This window comes from Salvia hispanica, chromosome 3, assembly GCF_023119035.1.
Source record: "Salvia hispanica cultivar TCC Black 2014 chromosome 3, UniMelb_Shisp_WGS_1.0, whole genome shotgun sequence".
NCBI classification, from domain to species: domain Eukaryota; kingdom Viridiplantae; phylum Streptophyta; class Magnoliopsida; order Lamiales; family Lamiaceae; genus Salvia; species Salvia hispanica.
In genome coordinates, this window is record NC_062967.1 from 24,136,832 (window position 1) to 24,162,110 (window position 25,279).

Genomic DNA, 25,279 nt, shown 5'->3' on the forward strand with positions numbered 1-25,279 from the left:
CAAGATAGATTGCTTAAGATTCCTGTCCCACTCACTCCTCTCCACTCATCACTAGCTTCGCCATCGCCACCCTCCCTCCTTCAATTCATCCACCCAATTTTAGGGGAGGAGCAGCTCCACCACCACCCTTCACCTAGCTATTATTAGCCATTCATTTTATTGCTCTCATCCTACAAAATTAAATGGCTTCTTCCTTAAATATCCTCTTCATCACTCTCCTCCTCCACCTCTCCCAAGCCAAGGGTAAGCAACATAGTGTATAATCATTTAATTTTATTTTTAGTTGCATAATTAGATCAGAATTGGATGATGGTGTGATGCTGCAGGTGCAACATTCACATTTGTAAACAAATGCTCACAAACAATTTGGCCAGCAATTCTAGGAGCTCCGCAGCTCGAAACCACAGGCTTCGAGCTCCAGAAATCCGGTTCGCGCGCCTTCCAGGCACCAACCGGCTGGTCCGGCCGCTTCTGGGGCCGGACCGGCTGCAATTTCGATGAAACCGCCCACGGCTCCTGCCAAACCGGCGACTGCGGCTCCGGCCAATTGGAGTGCAACGGCGCCGGCGCCACCGCCGCCACGCTCGCCGAATTCACCCTCGGCTCCGGCTCCATGGACTTCTACGATGTCAGCCTCGTCGACGGCTACAACCTCCCGATGCTCGTCGAGCCCGGCGCCGGCGGATCGGGGCAGTGCGCGTCCACCGGCTGCCTCGAGGATCTCAACCAGAGGTGCCCGGCGGAGCTGAGGGCGGGGAGCGGCGGCGCGTGCCGGAGCGCGTGCGACGTTTTCAACACGCCGGAGTACTGCTGCAAGGGCGAGTACGGATCGCCGGCGACGTGCAAGCCGTCGGCGTACTCGCAGGCGTTCAAGAGCGCGTGCCCTAAGTCGTACAGCTACGCCTACGACGACGCCACCAGCACCTTCACCTGCACCGCCGCGGATTACGTCATCACCTTCTGCCCCTCCCACTCCAGGTAAAAACTCAAATTGAATAAATTAAACGCAGTTTGTGTGGAAATCCGGCTCTGAATTTTGTTTCTGCAGCCAAAAATCATCAAAATCGGATGATGCTGCCAGTAGCAGTACCACGACGGATGATTCCGGGTCGGAAACCGGATCCGGGTCGGTGCAGGAGGCGATTTTGGCGGACGGATCTTGGTTGGCGGATTTGGCAACGGGGGACTCGAGTCCTAGTGCCACACTGCAAGCATTGCTGGCACTTATTGTTGTACATCTAGCTGTTTCACTTGTACTTTTTCAATTGTAACATTTGTTTTTTAGTGTTAGTGATCATAATCGGAAAAGGAAAGCTACGATTTATGTCAATTGAAAATTCATGTCATTATAAATAATTCTTAATGTGAAAACGACTCGCCTTTATATTTGATTTTATCATTTATATACACTTTGAAACATAAGCGGTGCATTAAGTGTACATGTTTGATTTTCTCAAAATGAAGCAAAATGTTAGTGCGTCAATATTTTGTTACACTTAAATTATACCAAACCATAAAAATTAAAACTGATGAAAAATTATTTATAAACATAAAAACATTGAGAGTAGCATTAAATGCTCGTAGATTTCACAAACAAAAATTTCTATTTTCATAGTTATAAGAGCGTCTCCGGCGGCGCTCCTCCCCTTAGTCCTTCCCATAATTAAATTAATTCACAATTAAATTAAAATTTACGGAATTAAAATTCGACACAAATACGAACGGGAAATACGAATATTTCAATAAAAAAAACATACATCATTCGAAAAAAAAAATTACATAGTAGATAAAAAAAAACAACCACATCAGTGTCCACCCTCCGCGTCCAAACCTCTTCGATGATATCCTTCTGAAGTCGAATATGGGCATTTTATAGAGTTTAAAAAAAAAATAAAAAAAATGTCGGACGTTCGAGTGGGACGGGCGACCTTCGCCACAGTGGCGCCCGTTCCACTCGCCCGTCGACGGGAGGGGCGAGGCCATCGCAGGGGCACTCGGGACGGGCGTGGGCGCCCTTCCCGCCCACTATGGCGCCCGTCAGGTCGCCCGTCCCCGACGGGCGAACGGGAAGGGCGCCGTTGGAGACACCCTAAGTTATGTGTATGAATTCAATTTGAGCTGCCCGAGATCACTCAATTTAAATTTGACCTAATTTTTTCGAGATTAATTTCGTTAAAGGTTAATATTTATATGACAAAAATCATGCTACATGGTATAATTATGAGATTAAATAGCAGATCAAAATTATTCAATTGAAAAAACAATCACGATAGTAAATCTGTCTAATTACTAAATCAAACATTTTTTATAGTATAATTTATTTAGTTTTGATGACAATTCTATAGTTAAAAATTCAATGCTACCAATAATTGTAAATTGAGCGTCCAACTTATCTCTTTACACAAATATCTTTATTTATTCTCTTCTTTTTTTTAATCCTTTTCAGGGTAATGGTAAGAATATTGCAAAAGAAAATTAGAAGCAAAATATCGAGGGGGAAAGGAGGGGGTATTTTATTTTTAACTTTGTGATGTCCTTTTAGGAGTAGAGTTGTTTGATTCTAATGAAATTACTTGTTGGGACCCAAAGTGTAAGCTTTAAGGTAAAATTTGTGTGAAAGCATTTCGAGGGGACACTGAAATAGGTGTTTGTCTCTGCCAAAGTGCCAATCACATTGCCTTTTGAAAAAAGTGATAAACAGAGATAAAAAAAAAAAAGAGACGTTATTCTCTATTTTGTCAAATCATGGAGTAAAAATTAGTCCATTCATTTATCTTATTTAATTTTTTCGTGTATAGAATGAATATTTACTTTTAAAAATTGGAAATTAATTTATGATAGTATTAAGTTTATGTTTATTTAATACTAGTACTTCATGAAATATGATACCACTATGTAAATATTTTAATGATAAAATGATAAAAAAAGGAATGGAGTAGTCATTTTGCTTTCAGCTGAAAGTGTTTATAGTGAAGTGCGTTCCTAGTTTCTATGGCGTAATAATCATTGCTTTGAAGATAAGCATAACGATTTTATAATGTAAAGTTTGTCTTTACGTGATTTAATCAAGACTTCATAATGATAAAGTTGAAAATGGTTTGACCACAATTATAAGCATTTTGGTTCCTTTCATTATTTCTAAATCTCTATCGATTGCTTACCAGTTGTTCACTGTTCACTTGCTTACCAGTCGAGACACTGTCGATCGCAATAAAAATATCTACACGGCTAAATCTCTAGTAGTAATTAATTTCTAAATACACAATCCCACAATCCTAAATCTAATAAAAAAACACCACAGTAATTAGGTATTACTCCCTCCGTCCCAGTTTAAGATATCCGTCCAAGTTGTCTATACTCCACATACCCAAAATTCTATTAGCCGATCCCGCGGGTATTGGCCTATTAGGTATTAAATGCAAAATATACTTATATGGATTGGATACATACGCACCAATAAATCCAGTTCGATATCAGTGTTTTGTTAACCCTTAGTCCCTACCCAATCTAAAAACTCACGATTCATAGAATTATTTATATTCAGCGAGTACCTACGCATTGGTGAATTGACAGGTTGAGAATGATTATTGCAATTTTGTTGCGTCTTTCCATATGCATTTAGTGCTAAATATTCAACATTGCCGACAATCCAAAATTGTCAACAACTGATCCATATGCACGAGACACGACGAAGCTTCCTACATGCTTGGTAGCATTGACTACCAAGCATGGACATATGTATCAGAATAATATAGTAATATGTATCAAAATAATATGGAGATGCTTTTGCAACCTTTTTTTTGGTCTTTCTGTGTTGCTATCAACATCATTTTGAGGGATAATTGGAAACTAAGAGGATTTTCAGATACAAAATACACATCGTACCCAAATAACGATTTTAACTCTATTTCTTGGTTAAAGAAGTACATAAATATTAATTTTGTAAACTTTTGCATGGGTCCAAATTTTACTCATTTGCTAGCTGACTCAATTTTTAAGTTTGGTGAGCAATCCGAATTTTGAAGCAATGTTTAAAAAGCTGTGAGTGTAGTACTCCCTTTGTTCCACAGTAGTAGAGTCCTTTCATTTTCTGCACTTGTTTTCAAAAATTGATAATAAATAGTTAAAGTGAAGAGTGAGTAAAGTAAAATAGAGAATAATGTAGGGTAGAGTCTTATCTATACTATTCTCTTTCTTACTTTACTTTTTCTCAACTTTAACTATTTATAAATTTTTTTTCAAAACGATTGCTCAAAATGAAATGACTCTGCTACTGTGGAACGGAGAGAGTGATTTTTACGGCGGTATCCATCGAGTTAGATATTGATCATTGTCAATAATCATAAAATGGACTTAAAAGTAATTATCAGTATATTATTATTATATTTTTCTGTTAATGTTGAATTTTGGATTCTTAATACCACTTCCAGTTAGAAAACTACTGCACAGAGCCTCCCAAATTGTGCCTTCAGATTTTCCATCAAGCTCCAAAGAATCGAGTTATTGACCAAAGAAAATGGACTCAAATATTCAAAAGGAATAATAATTTTTCTTTTTTACAGCTTGACCTAAAAATGAATGCAATAAAAACCACAGTTAATACATAATTCATACATTTATATGCAATTAACCCTTATGTACAAGATGGCTTTATAACTATTAACGACAGTCACAGAAATATCCTAAAATTATACTAGTTCGCTTAATTTATACTTCCTGCGTCCCCAAAGAATACGCATTTTGAGTTCAACATGAATTTTAATGCAAATTTGGTAAAGTAAGAGAGATGGTGAGAAAAAAAATAATTAAAGTACTGTTAGTGGGGAATGCCACCTCATTAGAGAAAAAAAGATTTTTCAAAATTGGAAAGTGTATATTCTCATGAGACGGACTAAAAAGAAAAAAGTGTATATTCTTGTGGGACGGAGGGAGTAATAAAATTAACAATTTTGGAAACAGTTTTAAATGCCCAAGAATTTTGATTTTCCAATTCATACAACTTGCAATATTTGAAGATTTAACCAACTGAATGCGAATATACTAGTAATAGTATAAATGGAAGTTTCAAGCTAACGCATAAAATGGTCTTAACAACAGTCTCCAAGGAGTTGAAAAAATCCCAACTTGCTAGAAAAATGTGTATATCTAAATAAATAAAATCGCAAAGAGAAGCATAAACTTGATCCAAAGGGAATTGCACTGCCACCTTTTGAAAGCATCTATCGTCTTAGCAGAATCTATCTTATTGTTTCACAGCAATATAAGTATGTGAAAAATGATATCTTTATGGGTGGGGGAATCTTTTGCATTTTTTAAGTTCCTCAACTCACCCTATTTCTATGCACACCTATAAAGAAGATAACCAAACAATCCTCCCTTAAACAATCCATTATTTCCCCTAATACTTTAAAGCAATTTATTAGCAAGTAGATCATACTACTATATATTAGTACTACAAATCTTTGAATACTATTTTAGTATAAAGAAATAATCTGCATCAAATTTCGAGGAATCAATGTCAAGCTTAGTGCTTTCCTATGTCATAACTTTCACAATGATAGATGGTTCCATCTTGAAATATTCAATGAGAAAGGTTAGATCAAAGGCTAGGTAGTAGACAAGAAGCGGCAAAAGCAGAACACAAAAAGAAGTTCACCGTGTAATGCTGACCAATAAAGGGTAACAGTGGTCCGGCTCATAGTTGGGCCAGCAGTGATCGCCGTTGATGATACTTTTATGCCGTCTCCATATTTCTGCATCGTAGGCCTCGGTGATAGTGAAGTGCATCCCACTAGCCTCAACTTCCAGCAGAAATTTGTCTAACGAATCATCTCTTTTGGGGCTAAAGAGTAGGGCTTCCGAGGGACCATGCTCTTTAAGTAAGCATCTGATTGTTCGAGCCAGCCCTTTGTGGAATTTCTTGAAAAAAGTGCTGCAAAATGACAAGCTAAAGTCAACACCATGATTTTGATATGGTGATAAGAAATTCTCTTGCATGTGCAACTAATGTAGCATAATATATATGAGTGGATGATCTTCAGCATAAGGCTCACGAGAAAACTAAGTCATACTATTTCCTAATTTGAAAACATCGTGTTATGCACTATTACAAACTATTAGATGTATGATCACTAGTTCTACACCCACAGGTTCCTCAGCAAAATAACAAATTTGATGACATTGACTTCAGGGAAATTAGGTGTTCTATTTCTATATGATCAATTCATACAATTCAATTACCAGTCACTCGCAACAATGATGTCGAAGGATCCAGAAATATTTGATGCATCATGCTGATCCCAGTGCAGGATCAATGGCTTCACCTTTGTACTGCCAAGTGCAGCAGAGTTGATATTGATGTTATGCTGTATATCTGCTTGTTAAGAATGTTCATTTTACATAGAACAATTAATGAAACAAACAGATCTAAAATATTGGGGAACCAATAACATCAACTTCCACATATCAATCAAAGCAGTACCATGTTTAATCCATTGGTGGCAGCACACAACATTAAGCTATATACTACTGGTTATGCATACTCTACCAAAAAAGCTGACCTAGACCACTGCATCATTATTCTGTTTAATACTAGCATCAATTAGTATCACTTAGATGCCTAGACTTCTTGCAGACTTGAAGCCATGATGTTTCTTTGTCATATTTACATCGGAGTATAATTTATCACCAAACCAATCAAAGTGGGGCTTCAAAAAAAGTATTCAGAGCTCTATTTTCCTGGTTTCCTATCTCAATTTAATGTGCCAAGGAGCTTGACAAGTTCATAGCACATCATTGTTGATAATGCAGCGTAATTGGTCACTATAGCATGCTGCACACTGCTAAATCAAAAGAATAAAACAGCCAACAAGTAGACAACATGAAGTGTATCCTTATACATAAGCTTATCAATTGATTATAACAAGTAAGAGGATACAATCAACAACTTGAGGGTTTCCATCTGATATCACCACTTCTAATGCTTCTGCAGCCACAGCAATAACAAAACCAGCTAGCCCGTACCCTGATCCAAGTTCGATAACTCTTTTATTCCTAAGAATGTAGAGAATGGCTCAGAAATAAATCCAGCAAAAATGCATCAGCAACCAATGAATCAAGGTTACTAATATACCTGAAATTATCAAGATGTGACATGCAATAATAAGCAAGTACATCCTCTGAAGGCCACTGACCTGTTAAAGAGAAAAGATTCTATAAATATAAGTGTTCATCGGAATATGTAGTCATGTTAGCAATTAAGAAGAGAGAGAGGTTTGAGCAGAAAATATCATTTCTTGAACCAAATATACGAACTGCAAAAATTTAGCTAGAATATCAATATAGCTTAAGTATATTTGTCAATTCCTATTACAGCATGACATCTGATTTTGTTCTCTCATACATTAAAAAGTTTTCCCAGGGAAAAGAGACAGGTAGAAAAACAGAAGATTATTGGTTGTTGCAGTGGTGTTTCCATATCTAGAAACAGGACCACATGCCCTGACATCTCCAATCTCGTATGTGTAAGGCTCATTTTCTTCATCAAGTTTTGTCTCTAGGCTCTAAAATTGATCATTTCTATGCAAATGATACTCATGTTATTTCAGTCATAATACAGCCTGCATGATGTTCCCAAGTCGACCAGGAAAGGAACTTATTTAGAGATGTAAACTCAGTGGTAAACGTGGCAAGGGTTCTACAGCTGCAGGTCATGCAAGAATTTCCATTGAATCAGGCATGAAATCTAGGAGCAAGCCATCCCAGCAGTATGAATAATGAGTTGAAGACAATATTGCTGGCCAGAGATCAGTATATCTGTCCTAGAGTAGCAGTCCTATTACATGCCTAACTGACCTGCTGATATTCGACTACAAATAAGTTATATTGAAGCCATTTTAGGAAGATTTCAGGTCATTTTAACTGTTTCAAATATTTAGAAATCTATGGTTTGAAGCCAAGCCAACAAAACTGATCAAATTTTTGTGATTGGTCAACTTTTTCATCATTATTCATAGTTTGATACATGATCTAATGTGATTTTTTTCATATTTCGAATGTTTAAAGAAGCATTAAGGGCTTCCCAGAAGGCATTTGATAAATTTCGTGTCAGGCGAAGAAAATATGCATCTGCAAATTCAAAGATTTTTTTCTATAATTGTCTACCAATCTTCTAGCTTTATATAACCCTGTTAGCACTATCGAAAAATGTCTAGACACAAACATGTAGAAGTATTTCCAATTTCTGAAGGCTAGTTGACCTTATATACCACTTTGAACCAAGAGTACAACTGAATTTTTGTAATACTAACATTACAGACGAACTATGAGTTTTCCAAGTGTAGAGAACAAAGTGTTGGTTAGAATTTCTTTTATCAATCATTTAAATGTGCTAATTATTCCACCATAACACTTCAAGAATAACACGAGATTATCTATTGTAGATTTTGCACTATGCTAAGTAGCATATAGCCTCCCCATATCTGAAGAAATCCTCTGAGGCATCTAATAAGTAGATAGTAATGAGAAATTGACATTCCTGATAAACAGCTGAAAAATCAGAGTTATTAAAGGATATTTTGCTTCAGCAATAAACATACTATAGAATGTAAAAGAGAGATCAAGGCCCACATCTCTGTTCATATCTAAGTTCCCACTCCTCTATCAAGTCTTAATTGTTCAGACCAGTAATACTTTGAAAAAATTGAGCCTCTGCCAGATGGTAGCTATCAGTAAGTAGAATCAATCACACGTTTAGTAACTTCTAGGAAAATCGTGCTCTAGTTCAGACAGTCCACAAGAAGGTTACGAGTTGAAATGCTCAAATTCCTGAACTGGGTTGCCAAGGACCCAGAGGGATTGGCTACTATTTCATCTTTCAATGAGGCCAACATTAATTTTAGCAATGCCATTCCTCAATATTGAAACCTCTGCAGGAAGAATAGGAAGAACACCGGAACCTAACGCCCCTTAACAAATTAGTTCAAACTGAAGAAGCAATCATTGTAAAATGAAAACTGTCACAAGTTAAGATTCAATCCAAGTTGAAAAACTATCTTGAGTTTGAGCAGAAAACTACCATTTGTGCTAATTAATACTCTTCACATCCTAAATAACTTCATCTAACATCCTTCAAAAATCTGATGTCAACAGGGACAAATTACCAGTTGAGATATTTCCAAATCACTCGCTAGCTCAATCACTTCAATAAATTTCACTGATATAGCCAACTTCACTAAGGGCATTTTAAAGAATGCTGATCAAGTTCAATATCACTGATTGTCATGACATGATAAAATTCTGAGAAACTTTAATTAGCAGCCAACTAAATACTAGTTATTTTAGCTTATATTTAATGAAATCAAACTCATATAGTTTTCAAAAGACATTGGTTGACCTGGAGGTCAAATTACGCTGAGGTCATCATAAACCAGATAATAACATGCTACTTACAGACAAGTCCCGTATTATCTATGTTGTATCGATTACAGACTTCAAAGTCATTGAGATCAACACGATCTTCCCATCTTTGACTGCATAAACATATTTTAACTAGTTACACAATCGCAACAAACCATAATTGAAGCAGCATTTCAGCAATTCCAGCCAAAAGCCACAAGGCTACAACCAATTGAGCTAACAACTGGACAGCTATCGGTAAATTAGCATCCCTAACTCACCGTAGAAAAAGCTCAGGAGCATTAGGCAGCGGCAATGTGTAGCGGTAACAAACATCTCTCTTAGACAAAGAATCTGGATCTTCGCCGCCGTCATTCACCACATGGCACGGTATCAGATTGAATCCACGTCTCGTTCGTCGCGATACTTTTTCTAAACTGATATTGTCATTGGAATCACCTGCAAATTCTTTGTTTGTTGACAGAAAATCGAGAATTTCCAACTTTACACGAAATGATTTTTGGCGCGTAGGAGTGATTCAAATTCGTTTATGCATAGATAAGCTTACCGGAATCGGATGGACGGCGAAGAAGAGCGCGGCGTAGGATTTGCCACCGCAAAGACGAGGGCTTCGGCGTTGACTGTGGCTGATGAGGCTCCATCAATGGCGTGGCCACGTCAAGCGACGTCGTTCCCTTTGTTCACTGAAATTGAACTGTAGATCAGATAACTAATTTCGCCCCTCCAGTTGTTAGATGTTGCTATTTTACACCCCCAAAATAATTAAATATCAATTTATACAAGCTTCACTTTTATTTTGATTATTTATTTAGGAATTCATGGCCTACTAAACTGTTACTTCGTCCTCCATTTATAGTCTCATTTAGACTCGACGTCAAATTTAAGACATTGATTAGCTTTGTGAAGGAAAGTTGATAGAAGTAATTAGTGGAATATGAGCTCAACTATCATTTATAGTCCCGTTGTAACTAGGATGGACGGATCTAAATAGTAAAATTGGACATTAGTATTTTGTAGACACAAGAGTGTACTACACAACAATTTTTTCTAGCTTTTTCTGGGTAAAGTCCAAGTTTTTTTATGCACAAATGAAAGTGAAACTTATTTGACAGTCATATTCCAAACACCTGCTAACATGAAAGAAGAAATAACTTTATAGTAATAGTTTATACTAACAAACATACAAAAGTGAAGATATTCTATCAATCACTACTAAAATACAACATAATATATTGAAAAGTGGAATGAAGGGGGAAAATCAGTTCAAAAGATTGGGCATCCTTCAACAACAATACCCTTCGCAGTAGGGCAAGAAGCCAGAGGGCATCCATCAGTAACACTTCCCCACCACTCGAGGCTAACATTCCCCATCCCCAAACACAGATACAGGAACACTCCCATGAAGGCCAACCCTGCATCGAGCGCTCCGGACAGCAAGTAGTTGAGTCGACTCCACCACTCTCGGTAGTATCGGTATGCAACATAGCCCGACAGGAACCCTAAGATGATCCAGCTGTTGTAGTTCACAGCAGTTGCCGGAGGCATATTAATAACCGACACCAGCATCACAGGAACTGAAACATGCTTAAGCCACTGCTGCCCGGGGAAGGCCTTGATGGCCACCCACACTACAACGGGAGCCACAGCCCCAGCTAGGAAAGCCCAGTTGATGGCAGAGTAAAAGCCGAGATTTCCAAATATCCTCTGCGGCCCGATCAATCCCCACACGACCGAGGCATCGTAGAACACATGGTCGCTTGGGCATGTCCATGGACTGCTAGAAGGAAGTACTGACCGGTCACAGATGTTGGGGATGGTGTCCATGAGCCACCATGCTGTTCCTAGATGCACCACTGATGAAATCAGAGTGCCAACTACCTGATCAATCAACATCAAGAATGAGCAAGATTATTATGATAAATGCAGCTGATGTTTGGAAGAAAATGAAGTAACCTGGGCCATGAACATCGTTCGAGGTGGTATTTTCATGTAATGTCCGAGTTTGAGGTCTTGAAGAAACACCAACGCTTGTTTCATGCTGATGTAGCCATACACCTTGAAGCACATGTTGGCAACTGGATAACCGGGATACAGAAATCCTATAATGTATTCTGTGATCACATTCAATCCTGGTATCTGATAACAAATATATTATCGATTAGCATGTGTCTGAAACTTGCAGAATGCAGAGTAACTGCACAGTTTTGTTCTAATCTGGAATAACTAAACAACTACTCGCACCAAAACTTCAACTAATGATAACAATGTATAGACAAAAGGACATCCAAAGCCAACAAACAAGAGGATGCATTTGGTATTGGCAAAAAATATGGAGGATAAAGTGCAAACATATTTAGGATCAGTTACAGAGTCTCACTTGGTTTGTTGTGGCAGCAATGACTCCAACAGGAAGGGTGAAGAAGAAGGCAAGAGCACACGCTAATAAGACGCCCCACCACGGCAACTGAAGTTGATCGATGTTTAATTGACAGAGAAGTAAGGTGACGGCAATGTTTATGAAAAGAATACATAAGAACCACCATTCGGGAACTTTCTTGTAGCTTTGCATGAGCTTGGTGTGTACATCCATCGTCTTCTCCTTGAATGCGGACTTGCTCAGCAGCCACAGATCTCTAAGCACACAAAAGCGGACAGTTTCAGAAATCAACAAAGCAGCAGTTCTAAAGACCAACAGCTACAACTTTTCATGGGCCAACTAATCTAACAGATACATGTTCAGTTTGTCTATTTGCAACGTGATGTAAAAAGCAAACCAAATGGTTTCATATTTTGTTTTATCTCAGCCTCGATCCATTGATAACTAGTTCTCTAGTTCGCATCAGTGACAGGAAAATATAAACTTAGAGCAGAACTTGATACTTAAAGAAATAAGTTCTAGAAAAAACTCAACAAGTTTAGATGTTTTCTGCCAAATTAGTGAAGTTTCTAACATAGAATGGTGTTCTTAGCTTAGTTTTAGTACAGAATCCTCATCAATACAAATATAGTCCATCTTTCTTGGCAACACAAGTATGATATAAGTAAATCAAAGAATGAATGCAATTCGAGTCAATTATAGTACACCTTACTTGCCATGGAAAAGGAGGACATGAACAATGGTTGCAGTGAGACAGGCAAAGCTAAAACCATAGGTCGTGGCGAAAAATGTAGTGAGATAGAGATGACCCTCACGCTCATATGCGTCCAAGTCAACATGGAAGTTTGAATCTATTATGGCAGATATGTTATAAACCTGCCCCTCTGATGTGAAGAGGTCATCAGAGAAAATTGGAAAGGTCCTGGCTTTGAAGACATTGAGCCCGTACATAATAGGCGTAACTATGTACACGCAGAAAATATATCCAACGGCAATGTTAGCAGTAGCAAACCACGGGCTAGCTAGTGGGCTGCCGAGATACGAGGATATGCTTGCCCAATCAAGGCCGATAGCCCCTAATCCTAGACCATGGAGCCCAGAACCAAGCTGTTGAATGATGATGGATGAAGAAAATATCCAGCAAAGCCAGGAGATTGAAGTCAGCTTTGGGAAAAGATATCCTGGAAACACATAATAAGCAAAGCCGCAAATGAAGGCGATCAGGAAGAACTGATTCCGTGTCACTCCTCCCTTTGCTCTGACTTCTTTCTCATGAAGTGCCCTGCAATTTAAAACTCTGATGATTACGTACTTGTTATAGCACATACTATGTTCATTTAACAAATTTAAAACAGAAGGTATCTTAATAGGTCCATAACTCCATAAGAGTTCTCTGAGACTAAAATTAGTCTGATTGATGAAAATTGCATTTTAGTAGGCAAGGCAAGATACTCGAACTATGCTTCCTCATTAGTCCATATCAGGAAAAACACATAAAAATCAGCTCCGTGCGGTCTAAAGATTTTGCAGCTCTTACTTTCAGTCAAAGTACTATACTTGGAATTTTTCTGTTCATGGCTCTGTCCAAACTGCAATTTTATCAAGTTGGATTATTGTTACAACTATGAACTCAAAAGCAAAAAAGGGCATGTTTTGACGACATTCTTTCTTCTGTAATCATAGAAACTGAGGCAAAACCTAATCTTCAGCTAAAATTGCACAACTTTCACTAGTGCCAAGAGTTATAAATGCTAAGAGTTACTAATGCTGACGTTGACTGAGTATGAAACATAAGCAAACAAATTGGCAAGCATTTTATCCACATTAGTAAGAGCGCTTTTTGCTTGAAAAGTAGTAGACGTATGTATTAGTTTATACTCAACTATGAATCGATCCTCATAGCCATATCTTAATAGATCCATAAGAGTTCTCTGAGACTAGAAATTGTCTTATTGATGAAATTGCATTCTCGAAGGCAAGGCAAGATATTCGAACTATGCATCCTCATTAGTCCACATGAGGAAAAACACACGAAAATCCGCTCATTTTGGCCTAAAGAATATCCAGATCTTACTTTCAGTCAAAAACTTAAAAATGGCTCTGTCCTAACTTCAATTTTATCAAGTTGGATTACTGTAACAGCTGTGAATTCAAAGAGCAAAAGAGGGCATGTTTTGACGGCGTTCTTTCTTCTGGAATCACAGAAACAGAGTCAAAACAGCTGAAATTGCACAACAAACTTTCACTAAGCATTTTAAAACATGTTGGGGTCTTGCAGTAACAGAAAACAAGTTCTGAGAGTTATAAACAAATTAGCAAGCATTTTATCCCATCTTTTCGACATGAGTAAGACAGCAATCAAACCGTGTCTCCAAGAACACTTTTTTATTGAAAAGTAGGAGAAGTATATACTAATCTATGAATCAATCCTCATAGCCATATGAATGAGTAAGTCAACGCACCTGAAGAGGGATACCTGAACGAGATTCTGCGGCCACCACATGGCAGCAGGCTCGACGAGATAGCGGCGGAGGAGGCCGGCCCAGCCAAATCCGAGAATCTGCGTGGTGAGAACGACCCCGAGCGATACCCAGAAAGTCATCTTCCGGCCATAAAATAGCTTGACGGCGCTGACGATGTGGATGGAGTAAGGGTTGGCGGCGCCGGAGTTGGCGAAGATGGTGATGAGGACGTGCTCCTTGACGTTGAAGCGGCCCGGGTTGAGGGTGAACTCCCAGGGGCGGCCACGGAAGAAGACGCGGCGCGTGAGGGCGGCGGCGAGGAGGTGGCCGAGGGGCACGACGGCGATCTGGGCGGAGATGGCGGAGATGGAGAGGGGCTCGCGGCGGTACCAGAAGAACTGGTTGAGGAAGGAGAGGAGGACGCAGGCGGCCGCGCCGAGAATCCACATCCGGAATGTGACCACGGGGAGCGAGGGGTCGTCGGTGGGTGGGACCGTCAGGGCCACCTGCTCCACCGGCGAATTCTCGCCATCGGCGGAGGATGATGTCTCCCCAACTGCACATAATCAGTTCAATTAGGAATTACGGTTAATAATCCATATGCAATCAACATTAGGTGAGCTGACTTACGGAGTGGAGCAGAGATTTCTTCAATCATATCTCACTCTCGAATTGCGATTAGATCCTCAAAGTGGGAGCGAGAATCGGAATCCATTTTTGATTTTTGTCACGTGGAATTGATGGTTTTTGTTTTGGGATGAATCCTACCAATTCACGAGATGCACCTGGACGGGATTTCAGCCGACCAATCATATCAAAAAATCTACCTGTATTCACTATTTCACTAATCAGAACACATAATGTGATTATATCTAATAAATGAAGCCTCATATGGCCCTATCAATCTACTTTATCTAAAATTTAATAAAATATCTATTGCAAACAAATGTGCATCCACTGTTACACAATTCTGCTCAACATAATAAATATCTAAAGCTATTTTTAGTTGACTACTTAATTATCTTTCTGTTGCGAATTAAATATCGTAAAGTACCTTGTAAATAATCAATGTTAGTGTAAACGCTTTAGTCTTTCATTTTTTTTACTACTATAATATACTACTTCTATATTTAAAAAATAAAAATTATTTTTTTTTTGGTATTTCTCTTAAAATTAAAAACTTTCTATTTTAGGAAGAATTTCTCTCTAATGGAGTGACACTCATTTTCTTATAATAATTTCATTCACTTTTTCTATCTTTTATGTTACAAACTGTGAGTTAAAAATCATGTTATTTTTTAAAAAATTATTTTTTAGTAAGTGTGAATTAAAAATCATGTTATTTTTTTAAAAAAATATTTTTGAAAGACGCAGATAGTAAATTAATAGTTTCTCAACTTATCCGGCAATAACATGATGCTGAAACAGTTGGGAGGAAGATATGCAATTTTGGCGATATCACCGTCGACCAATTGGGCAATGATATTGGCTTCCTTAATGTTCTTCAAACTCATTTTCATTGTCAATAAATAATTTTAGATTAGTTTTATATTTAATTTTTGTATAATAAAGAATAATTTTATATTTTAAATAATTAGTAAATCGTTAAATATTGAAATACTAGTATTTAAGCATTAACTGAAATGATGAATTTATGTTTATTCACTAAAAAGTGACCATATAATTTCTTGATATATGACTATATGAGAGCCTATAACGTGACGACATAATTTTACTGATATGGAATAGGCAAAAATTAATTAAATATGGTCGGGTGACCCAATAAAATACTCCTTTTATGGGCTTAACGCCCATAGTTTACAAAACTTGGGCTTATCGAGATAAGAAATAAAAATACCTTGGGCGCGTCGAAAAGAGAATACTACTGTATTTACAGTTTTACACATTATTTGTTATAACCTTACTAAAATTTAGTAATAGGTGTGGTTAACACAGTTTCTAATATACTGTAATTCATAATTACTGTAAGAATATTATAACCAAACTTTGCTATCTGATTCTAATTTTTCTTTATCGTTAGTTACAACGTACAACCGTTAAGCTTTGGTCATTGAAGCTTAGTCTTAAAGAAAATTATGAATCTAGACCGCATATCCATTTTCAATCCAAGCTACATATCCTCCTTCCATATTATACACATGTTTAAACTCCTGCCACAAAACAACAACTTTGTGTTAGAGTTGGTACTAGTTTGAAAATTAAAAGGATAAATTACCTGAAATAGTTGAATTCTGGAATGAAAATTAAAACTTTGTGTATAAATTATAATCTTGGGAGTTGGGATAGGATAAATAAATAAGACAGGCAAATGGCTATGGCAATACTCAAAAATTAGATTTTGAGAAAATGGGACTTACTGCCTTAAGAAGATCAATTGTTGCATACAAGGATCTGACTCCACTTTTGCAACCCTTTTACACCCACATTTTTATCAAATTAGATCATATATCAGAGATTTGTTCTAGCCAATAAAAAAAGTAGTAAGTACTAAGTAATTTGTTTTGATAAGAAACTTACCACTACGAGATGATCTTCCTTATCAAAATGCGCCCGAACTTGATCCAGAAATTTGGGGTTATTCACCATACCTATATAATGTGCCCAAATTCCTATCATAAGTCATAACATAAACTAACCAAAAAAAGATCTCTCTCATATTTTACCAAATTAGTATTAAAACATGTGTCTTTCCCAAATTCTCTATTTTTATGAGACAGAATGCTCGCTACCTTCGGAAGTAATTATCTTGTAAGGAATGTTGATGGCGTTCCTCACGTGTCCATTCTCGAATTCTTCTTCAGTCCTGTTCTCATTCAACTTAATTACTATAACAAATCATAGAATATAGTAGTAATTATTATAGACGAGGGGATTTTAACCTGACATCAAGATAAGTGTGGCCTTGATGAAGGAGACGTCTTGCTGCGTGGACATCAACATTGCCTCCTCCATCACCACTGCAAATAGCCATGAGAAGAAAAAACCCAATGCACAAAACAGCCTTAACCACACCCATTTTTAAACAAGTATACATTCAAAACTGCTCATGCTCATGCTATATATGTAGATTCTTAGAATTAAAATCCAATTGCCGTTTGATATTGTGGGCGCCAAGCTCATGGTTTATTACTTTTCTTTCTTCACCGCATACGCATTAAAAATGGAAAATATAAAGACAAAATGTAGAGTAGTACTACTATTTTATTCTATTTTTCATAATTGTCTAACAAGTAAACAATCAATTAAATTTATGAAATTCTGTTTAAAGCATGTAGGCAGTCTCTTCTAGTTCTATTATAAGAAAATTCCTTTAATTAATTAGCCAAGATCCAATATTAGTAGTATAAAAAAGGGATATTTGTATTTAATTCACTATTTAGTTATTTAAAAGTTTGGAAAATATATATTTTTGGGACAAAAAGGTTGAAATAATCGTGTTTGGTCCATGAATAGACTTTGATGCTAGTTTCGCTCTTGCTATTGACCCATCGTGCAAATGTGCAATTCTTTAGTAGTAATAATTAGAAATTGGTGGATCAAATTTGGTTTAAATCGGCGAATGCTATTTTCAGTTTAAACTCACGTATACATTGATATCCACACATGAATTCATCCAGTTTGTGGAAAATATTGTTCCACTCATGTTTTTGATGAATCCAAAGGGGAGATCCACTACGAGGATAAATGGGCTTTTCACAACGCATTATAATTTACAACAAAACAATAACGAGCTAGGTGTGAGGAACCTTATCCAACATCGGCTCAATGGTGGGCCGTCAAAACATTAGGACAATGACTATACTACATTAATTAAGGTTTTTGATTGATTTGATACTAAAATCAGTTGATGAAGAACTAATAGATCATACTTCATGATTAGAGGTGGGAATTTGGATTGGGTATTGGGTTTATCAATTCCCGATCCGATATCCGCCGGGTATTGGATAAAAATCAGTTGATGATGAACTAATAGATATGCTTCATGAATATTAGAGGTGGGAATTTGGATGTTGGGTATTGAGTTTGGTTTATCCATTCCCGACCCGATATCTGGCGGGTAATACCCGATATCCAATAAAATGGGATTGGGTATGGGATCGGGTAGTGAAATTTAAGATAAGCCGGGTATCAGGTATTATCCGAATACCCGATGTACTGTTTATTGTAATTTTTAATTAGGTTTAGCCATTTAGGGTTGTAGGGTATGGGATACATTATTTACTTAAATTATAATTAGGTTAATTTTCTATAACATTTATAAATAAGTCAATTACCCGACTCCATTAAAGTGACCCTACTCTCATTCCCTCTCTTTCTTTCTTCAAGTCTTTGTATCTATTACGTTGCCACCTATAGATATTCTCTGTCGTTGCCTCTTGGGTAGTTGACTCAACTTTATTTTACGCAAATAATACCCGCAAGTGTACGGGGTTATCGTAGCAAATAGCAAGCAAGAGTATATCGTATCCCACAGAGACAATTAAGTGTAAACCTAAGTACCACGAACAAATTTCAACTACTATCCAGACGATCAAGAGTTTTGGGTTTTTTTTCTAACAACTATGAAAAGCATATAAATTCAAAGATTAAAATAAACACTTAAACTAGAGAATAAAGAAGCAAGTTGTAAAAATGATAGAGAAATATGCAGAATTCAAGGATCCGATGCACAACTCATAGCCTAACCCAATTGAAACCGATTTACCATTTAAAGTCTCTAGAATTGTTGAATCAATCACAAATATAGATTAAACCCCCTCCCGAGGTGAGAAATCCGTAGATTAGGTGTAATAATTGAAGTCCCCTTCTAATTCTTAGACCTAACTCCTAATAGTTCGATTAGATTAAAGATCCCACTCAAAACCTCAACTCTCCCGAGTTTTATTGAATTAAGGTGTGAATAATTCTTCTTTCAAGGTTAAATATTTCATCTCCCGATTATTCTAAGAAACCCTACACTCCCAATTGGTGATCAAGCAATTGTTAGGAAAAAGCACAAGAATAATTCAAACAATTGCAAGAGCAAGATAAAAACGAAGTCAATTGGATTAAAACTATAAATCAATGCATCTTCACCAAGAATTCTACATAAAAGATGTTTAGCTACTCATGTTCATGGTAGAAAACAAATAGAAACAAGGAAAAACAGTGGAAATCATGATGCGAATCGCAATTGGTGGAGGAATTGAAGCTTGAATCTTCAATCTTCTTCCAAGAGTTCTTCACAAAAAGAGAGCGTGTGTTTTGTCGCTTGTCGAGAATGAATAGAATTGACCTAATTCTTCCTTCTTATTTTCTCTTCAAAAAATTGCGTTTCAGCTCTAAAAAACGCCAAAATGACGGACCCGGCCGGGTGGAATTAATCCACTGAAAATTCACCCGGCCGGGTGGGACTTCTTTGGTACTCTCTGGAATCTCGCAGGCATAATTACGCCACCCGGCCGGGTGGAATTATAGGGTAATAATTCACCCGGCCGGGTGAGATTTTCTGGACAGCGCAGTGTTCGTATAACGGCCATAACTTCTTCTACCGAACTCCGATTGAGGCGTGTGAGATACCCACGCGAAGCTCTTTCGAAGACGAAGAGAATGGTATGCATTAGGGGCTGATTGGACTTCAAAATCTCAAGTAAATATTGTCTCAAACCAAGGCTGCTGCACATCCACATATTTTGTACCTTTTTCTACACATTCTTAACAAAATGGTCAACATACCAACATAATAGAGAAGTAGATATAAACACGTCCAATAATAGACAAAATATGATCAAATTCATACATAACCACCCTCTAAAACGATGTAAAATCCAAGTATGTCAGTAGTCATTGGCTTCCCTCGGCAATTTTGTTGGTATTTTTAAGTTCATAAAAAGACATAATTAGCATATAAAATAAAAATAAAATAAAATATTCTCAATGAATAAAGAGAATTTTAGCTTTAAAATATTTAATACTCCATATTTTTCATTTTTTTATTAATTATTAATATAAGTAAAGAGTCGGATATTTGGGTACCCAATCATCGGGTTTAGATACCCGTAGCAGGTATTTGGGTATCCGAAAAAACATATCGAATCAGGTATTGAGTATGCATTTAGATGATATTTTAGTTTGGGTACCCAGTTTTTTCGAGTCGGGTACCATGGTCTGGATACCCGAATTTCGACCCCTAATATTCATTAATCATATACTTAGAGACCCAAGTGTTTTTTAATAGATTTCAGCCAAAAGATTCCAACTTCGAAGATCAGAAAACGCAAAGTAAAGAAGGGGGAAAGAGCGACGCGAATGCTTTTGTAAACAATTCCTTGTATCATAATCATATTACCATATTTTTTTAAAACATGTGCATATTAAAAAGTTATGCTAGTAGTATATTTTTGCGTAGGAGGTAGCGTATAAATGTCCGAAATAGATTCCATGTCCGTTGCAGATTAATTAAATATTCGCATTCTTCATAAAACGACATCTCATGGCTAAAATAGCTAATGTGGGTTAAAGAGTAAAGAGTATAACTTGTGAATTTTGGGTTCTTAATATCGGTTGAAAGAATAAAAGCTAGCGTTGGGTAAAGACTAAAATGTAGTACTATTATTTTTAGTAAATTCACCCATTTATGTATATGGGTACAAAATGTATGATATAACCGTACACTAAATATAGGATAAATTGTTAAATAAATTACAAAACATGATTAATGGTCTGTCCTATAGTACTTTTATAAATATGAAAAATATACAAAACATTTAATAATCTCATGATCCTTCTCTTTTTCGACAAATTACATACTAATGAGGCAACGATTTAAAACATGTTCGAACTTAATTATGTTTATCCCAATGTTGTTTAACTTCCATGTGTTTTAAACCGACCTGCTCACATCAACACATGATTCGCCGTAAAATGGAAGGATGAGATAATTGAGATTTGAAAAAAAAATCATCTTTTATATATGATTTATTTTTCATATTATAAAAAGTGTGAAACGAACTAAAATTTAATCATCTAATTTCGTGATATATTCGGTATTTTGTCTTTAAATATATCAATGTGATGATGGCATCGTTTCCAACAAAGGGATCAATTTCTTTTTTACTAACTAACTGAGTAAATCGAAAGATTTTCACGATTCTATTTCTACATGTATAATAAATGCATCAAGATCACAACAGTTAATTACTCTAAACTCTTTTTGGTACTCCTACTATTAATATGGTTGTGTTTGAGAGGCAAAATCGAAAACGTTGTTTTGATTTCACACTCATTTTATATCAGTGTAGTTATTTTTTCATAATCAGCTTATTGGCAATTTGCTCATAATCAACTATCAAAGGGATTGATAGTTATCACAGAGATATCGTAGCTCTAATGCTTTGTCATTGTTTCCAACTTTAGAGTTTTATATAGTAATTTGAATCAATCTAACTTACATATTTAATTTGAAATGCTTATCGCCCTACATATCTTTTGACTTCTCGACACCTAAAGAGGCCACTAACGACATTAGACAAATACACGGTCAATTGTCTTTTATATGCTACTCTCTCTGTCCCATTAAATATGCAACATTTGTTTTTTAGCACGAGATTTTATATAGTGTTATTTTGTGAGTTAATGAAAAGAAAGTACATAAGAGAGAAGAAAAAGTACAAAGAATATTGTTTCTATTTTTAGAAACGTTTCATTTTTAATGGAATAAACGAAAAAAAACATTTCATTTCTAATGGGACAGAGGAGGTATAGTAGTTTTTAGTTTCGTTATGAATGATACGATGGGATATGGATCACAATGTCAATTGTTGACGATGAATCACAACTCAAATGAAAATACTCTTCATCTGCAACCCATAATGACGAATCGCAACTCAAACGAAAAAACTCTTCATTTGCAACCAATAATGACGAATCGCAACTCAAACGAAAAAACTCTTCATCTCTAACCAATAGACTAAGGAGGAATGGAGGATTTGAGTCACCTAACATCTTTGTTATAGTATTACTAAAGAATTAAGGATGTTGTGTGAGCATTGTACATTTATAATGTATCTTTATTAGATTTTATTGAAAGATAATAATGACTTTAAAATTTATAATGTTCCGTGCAAGAATAGTAGTAGTATTACTATAATAAGAATATGGGATTTAATAAATAAATCAATAAAAATTGAGTGGGTTCTAGTTAGACCATGCATGATTTTACGACAAATATGTTGTATGTAGTTGTGGAAGACGAGAAAAAGTAAACCACACCTTAATTAATTAACTCATCTTTTAAACTGTTTGATTAACTATAGCCGTCTTAGCAATTAGTGGGAAACTAAGTGAAGAGACTAGAATTGTGATATCAGCAACGTTTGTACTCTTTTAATTATATAATAACACTACTTGTTCCAGGGTTGATATCTAGTTTGTTTATTTTTGTTTTTATGGGGCGTCCGATTAAATTTAAATTAAATCGCACTTAATTTTATTTTATAAACTACTATAAAAGATTGCTTTAATTAGGCGTGAAAAATCAATATGAGATGAACGATATGGAGACGATCAAGTTATTTGAAAGATGTTCATATTCTTTATGGTAAATTGCCAAATGAAACATGAAAGAGGTTAAATTTTGGTCCGTTCCATACATTTCAAAATTTGGAAATTAAATTACAAAAGATGTATATTTCATAATTATCAAATCCGTCTCATCATCAACGAAAGATGGGATGATTGGCGGCCGGTTTTAAACACGCAAGTATCATATCTATGTTAAGGTGATACATGTCTATGTGGTGGGTGACGTGTATAAATTCAGCTAGCACATCATCGTATATGTCTCCAGAGATGAGATAGGTTAGACAATTGCAAAATTTTCATGTTTTATGATTTACTTTTCATATTTTGAAAAATGTGAGATTGACCAGATTTGACCATCTTTTATGATTTATTCCTATTCTTATAAGCATAAAAGATACTCCATGTGAGACTCGTACCAAAATACATTGTGCTAATTGCGAATTATTAATCCAAACATCAAATCAGATTTTGATTCTATTATGAACTTGAGTCTTATTCAGAATACAAGCTGGCCAAAGACAATGATGTCCCACTATATTTATATACATCTAGCAACTTGAAAATGTAAATTAAGTTCTACTATTATACAGCAAATTTGTGGTGCTCAATTAATTCGAATATAACAAATAACACCATGAAGTATAAACATATGATTAAAAATTGGGGATACATGTACCAATGGATTGAGGACATTATAAAGAAGCTTTTGGAAATGGGTACTTCTACTATTTATATAAGCAGATTTTTAATAAATAAAACTATAGCCTTTTCAATACTCCATTTATTTGTGTTAAGGTTGTGTTTAAGATAGACATGTGTAGATTAAAGAATCTCAATCTTTGGATTCCACTCATGCTTTGGAATCACCTAATTAAAGTAGTGGAGTTATGTTAATGGTCCATTTTCTCCATTTGCGTACCAGTTAAAGAAGCCCACTTTTTTACCCTTTCATTTTCAAATATTTTTATTTAATTTCAGAAATAAAATGAACGTCTGCTCAAAACTTGTTACATAGTGATTAATGATAGTGCACCCGATCACGATCACGATCACGATCACGTACGATTAAATGTCAAATGTATTTATTTTGACATAATTTGAATACCTGGGAGACTTATAAAATCTATATAAAATTGTGAAATCGGTAATTTTGAATTCCTTAATGCTTTGTGATTCAACTTCACAAAGTGTTCTCGTTCCTTCTGCTGTCCATTTTTTTGATGTCGCACCACTTGCAATTGGTGTCTTCTCCCGACGCTTTCTCGTCGTCTTCTCTAATCAGGCGACTTCTACTCGACTGTCCATCAACGACATGTACATAACCAAAATAAAGTTGTACTAACCAATTGGTATTTAAAAGCATTTGAATGATTAAAAGAAAGCGAGTTCTAAATATTAAACCAACAATAAAAATATATTAGATTCAACTACTTAAAAATCCTATAATCCTAAATAATTAGTCCCATGAATTGTGAGACTAAAAATATAACAACAATGAATTGAGAGACTAGAATCCTACTAAACAAATTATATGATTCTTAAAACTATGCAAAATACGACTTTATCAATGGCCAGTCCAACGTAATGGCATTTGTGATAAAAATAGAAGAAGAATATGAAGAAGGTGATGATGAAATTGAAGAAGAACAAAGAATATAGAGTGAGAAGAAGTGAGGGAGTGAAGTATATTTATCGAGGGAAGAAATATGAAATGACAATCGATAAATGTGAGAATTGTTGGCATCGTAACGGTAAAAATGAATAGAAGCATTTTTTAGAATTAATTTGACTTTTTGCAATATGTGAGATGCCGATTGGTCGAGAGGAGTGAATGGAGACAAGTGAGGCGGTAGAGTCGTCATATGCGCGGCTGGGTTTTTACACTATACAACGTGCTGAACAGTGTGAAATGAACGACACACTCTATAAAAAAAATTTCAAGTGCGATTGCTATTTGCACATGCTATTATAGTATAAGATCACTTGTTACGATATTTTTATCATGCCTTATACTTTTACTAATGTACATCATAATATCACAATTCAGTTATATGATACGTGGTTCAATTTGGACTTACTAAAAATGAGTGCATGTACTTGTTACATGAACAATGAACCCTACGATATGCAATTATGCTCACTACTAGAAAAAAGAAAAAGACACTCATCTCAAATCCATATGCTTTAGTAAGCACTACTATCTAGTATACTATGTCACTAAGATTTGCTGAGAGGTGTATATCGTAAGATTTTAACGAGAATAAATAGTAGTATTACATTTTATTAATATTATAGTTTAGAGAACGCTGTATTAATGGAATAATTGGGAATGAACACATTAATCTAATAGTAATAATATCTACTAGTAGTACAATATTATTTCAAAAAGTCCAAAATATGAATATTAGGAATACTCTGTGTTAGCACTTATCCTATATAA

The 25,279-nt window shown here is 35.9% G+C and overlaps 4 protein-coding genes across 5 annotated transcripts; 1 reads left to right on the plus strand and 3 right to left on the minus strand.

Moving 5' to 3' along the window:
- On the plus strand, nucleotides 1–1,330 carry LOC125216561 (thaumatin-like protein 1). Its single transcript, XM_048118306.1, has 3 exons — nucleotides 1–243; nucleotides 327–978; nucleotides 1,049–1,330. Exons 1-3 carry the CDS (start codon nucleotides 183–185, stop codon nucleotides 1,269–1,271), a joined length of 936 nt encoding a protein of 311 aa, XP_047974263.1. The 5' UTR covers nucleotides 1–182; the 3' UTR covers nucleotides 1,272–1,330.
- A 4,131-nt stretch (nucleotides 1,331–5,461) lies between these two features.
- Nucleotides 5,462–10,104, minus strand: LOC125211581 (calmodulin-lysine N-methyltransferase). Of its 2 annotated transcripts, none has more exons than XM_048111445.1 (7): nucleotides 9,965–10,104; nucleotides 9,678–9,855; nucleotides 9,451–9,530; nucleotides 7,133–7,193; nucleotides 6,938–7,053; nucleotides 6,241–6,373; nucleotides 5,462–5,932 (listed from the first exon to the last, which is right to left on the minus strand). In XM_048111445.1, exons 1-7 carry the CDS (start codon nucleotides 10,056–10,058, stop codon nucleotides 5,653–5,655), a joined length of 942 nt encoding a protein of 313 aa, XP_047967402.1. In that variant the 5' UTR covers nucleotides 10,059–10,104; the 3' UTR covers nucleotides 5,462–5,652. The 2 variants fall into 2 exon arrangements, with proteins under 2 accessions (XP_047967402.1, XP_047967401.1); XM_048111444.1 differs by having other exon boundaries at nucleotides 9,678–9,864; nucleotides 9,965–10,096.
- A 444-nt stretch (nucleotides 10,105–10,548) lies between these two features.
- LOC125215652 (oligopeptide transporter 7-like) lies at nucleotides 10,549–15,074 on the minus strand. The gene is made up of 6 exons (XM_048117134.1): nucleotides 14,887–15,074; nucleotides 14,257–14,812; nucleotides 12,507–13,076; nucleotides 11,795–12,050; nucleotides 11,371–11,553; nucleotides 10,549–11,295 (listed from the first exon to the last, which is right to left on the minus strand). The coding sequence occupies exons 1-6, from the start codon at nucleotides 14,912–14,914 to the stop codon at nucleotides 10,681–10,683; spliced, it is 2,208 nt and encodes a 735-aa protein (XP_047973091.1). The 5' UTR covers nucleotides 14,915–15,074; the 3' UTR covers nucleotides 10,549–10,680.
- Nucleotides 15,075–16,219: 1,145 nt separating this feature from the next.
- Nucleotides 16,220–17,288, minus strand: LOC125209643 (thiosulfate sulfurtransferase 16, chloroplastic-like). The gene is made up of 5 exons (XM_048109231.1): nucleotides 17,157–17,288; nucleotides 17,007–17,080; nucleotides 16,795–16,865; nucleotides 16,635–16,688; nucleotides 16,220–16,427 (listed from the first exon to the last, which is right to left on the minus strand). Exons 1-5 carry the CDS (start codon nucleotides 17,246–17,248, stop codon nucleotides 16,359–16,361), a joined length of 360 nt encoding a protein of 119 aa, XP_047965188.1. The 5' UTR covers nucleotides 17,249–17,288; the 3' UTR covers nucleotides 16,220–16,358.
- Between the last annotated feature and the right edge of the window lie 7,991 nt (nucleotides 17,289–25,279).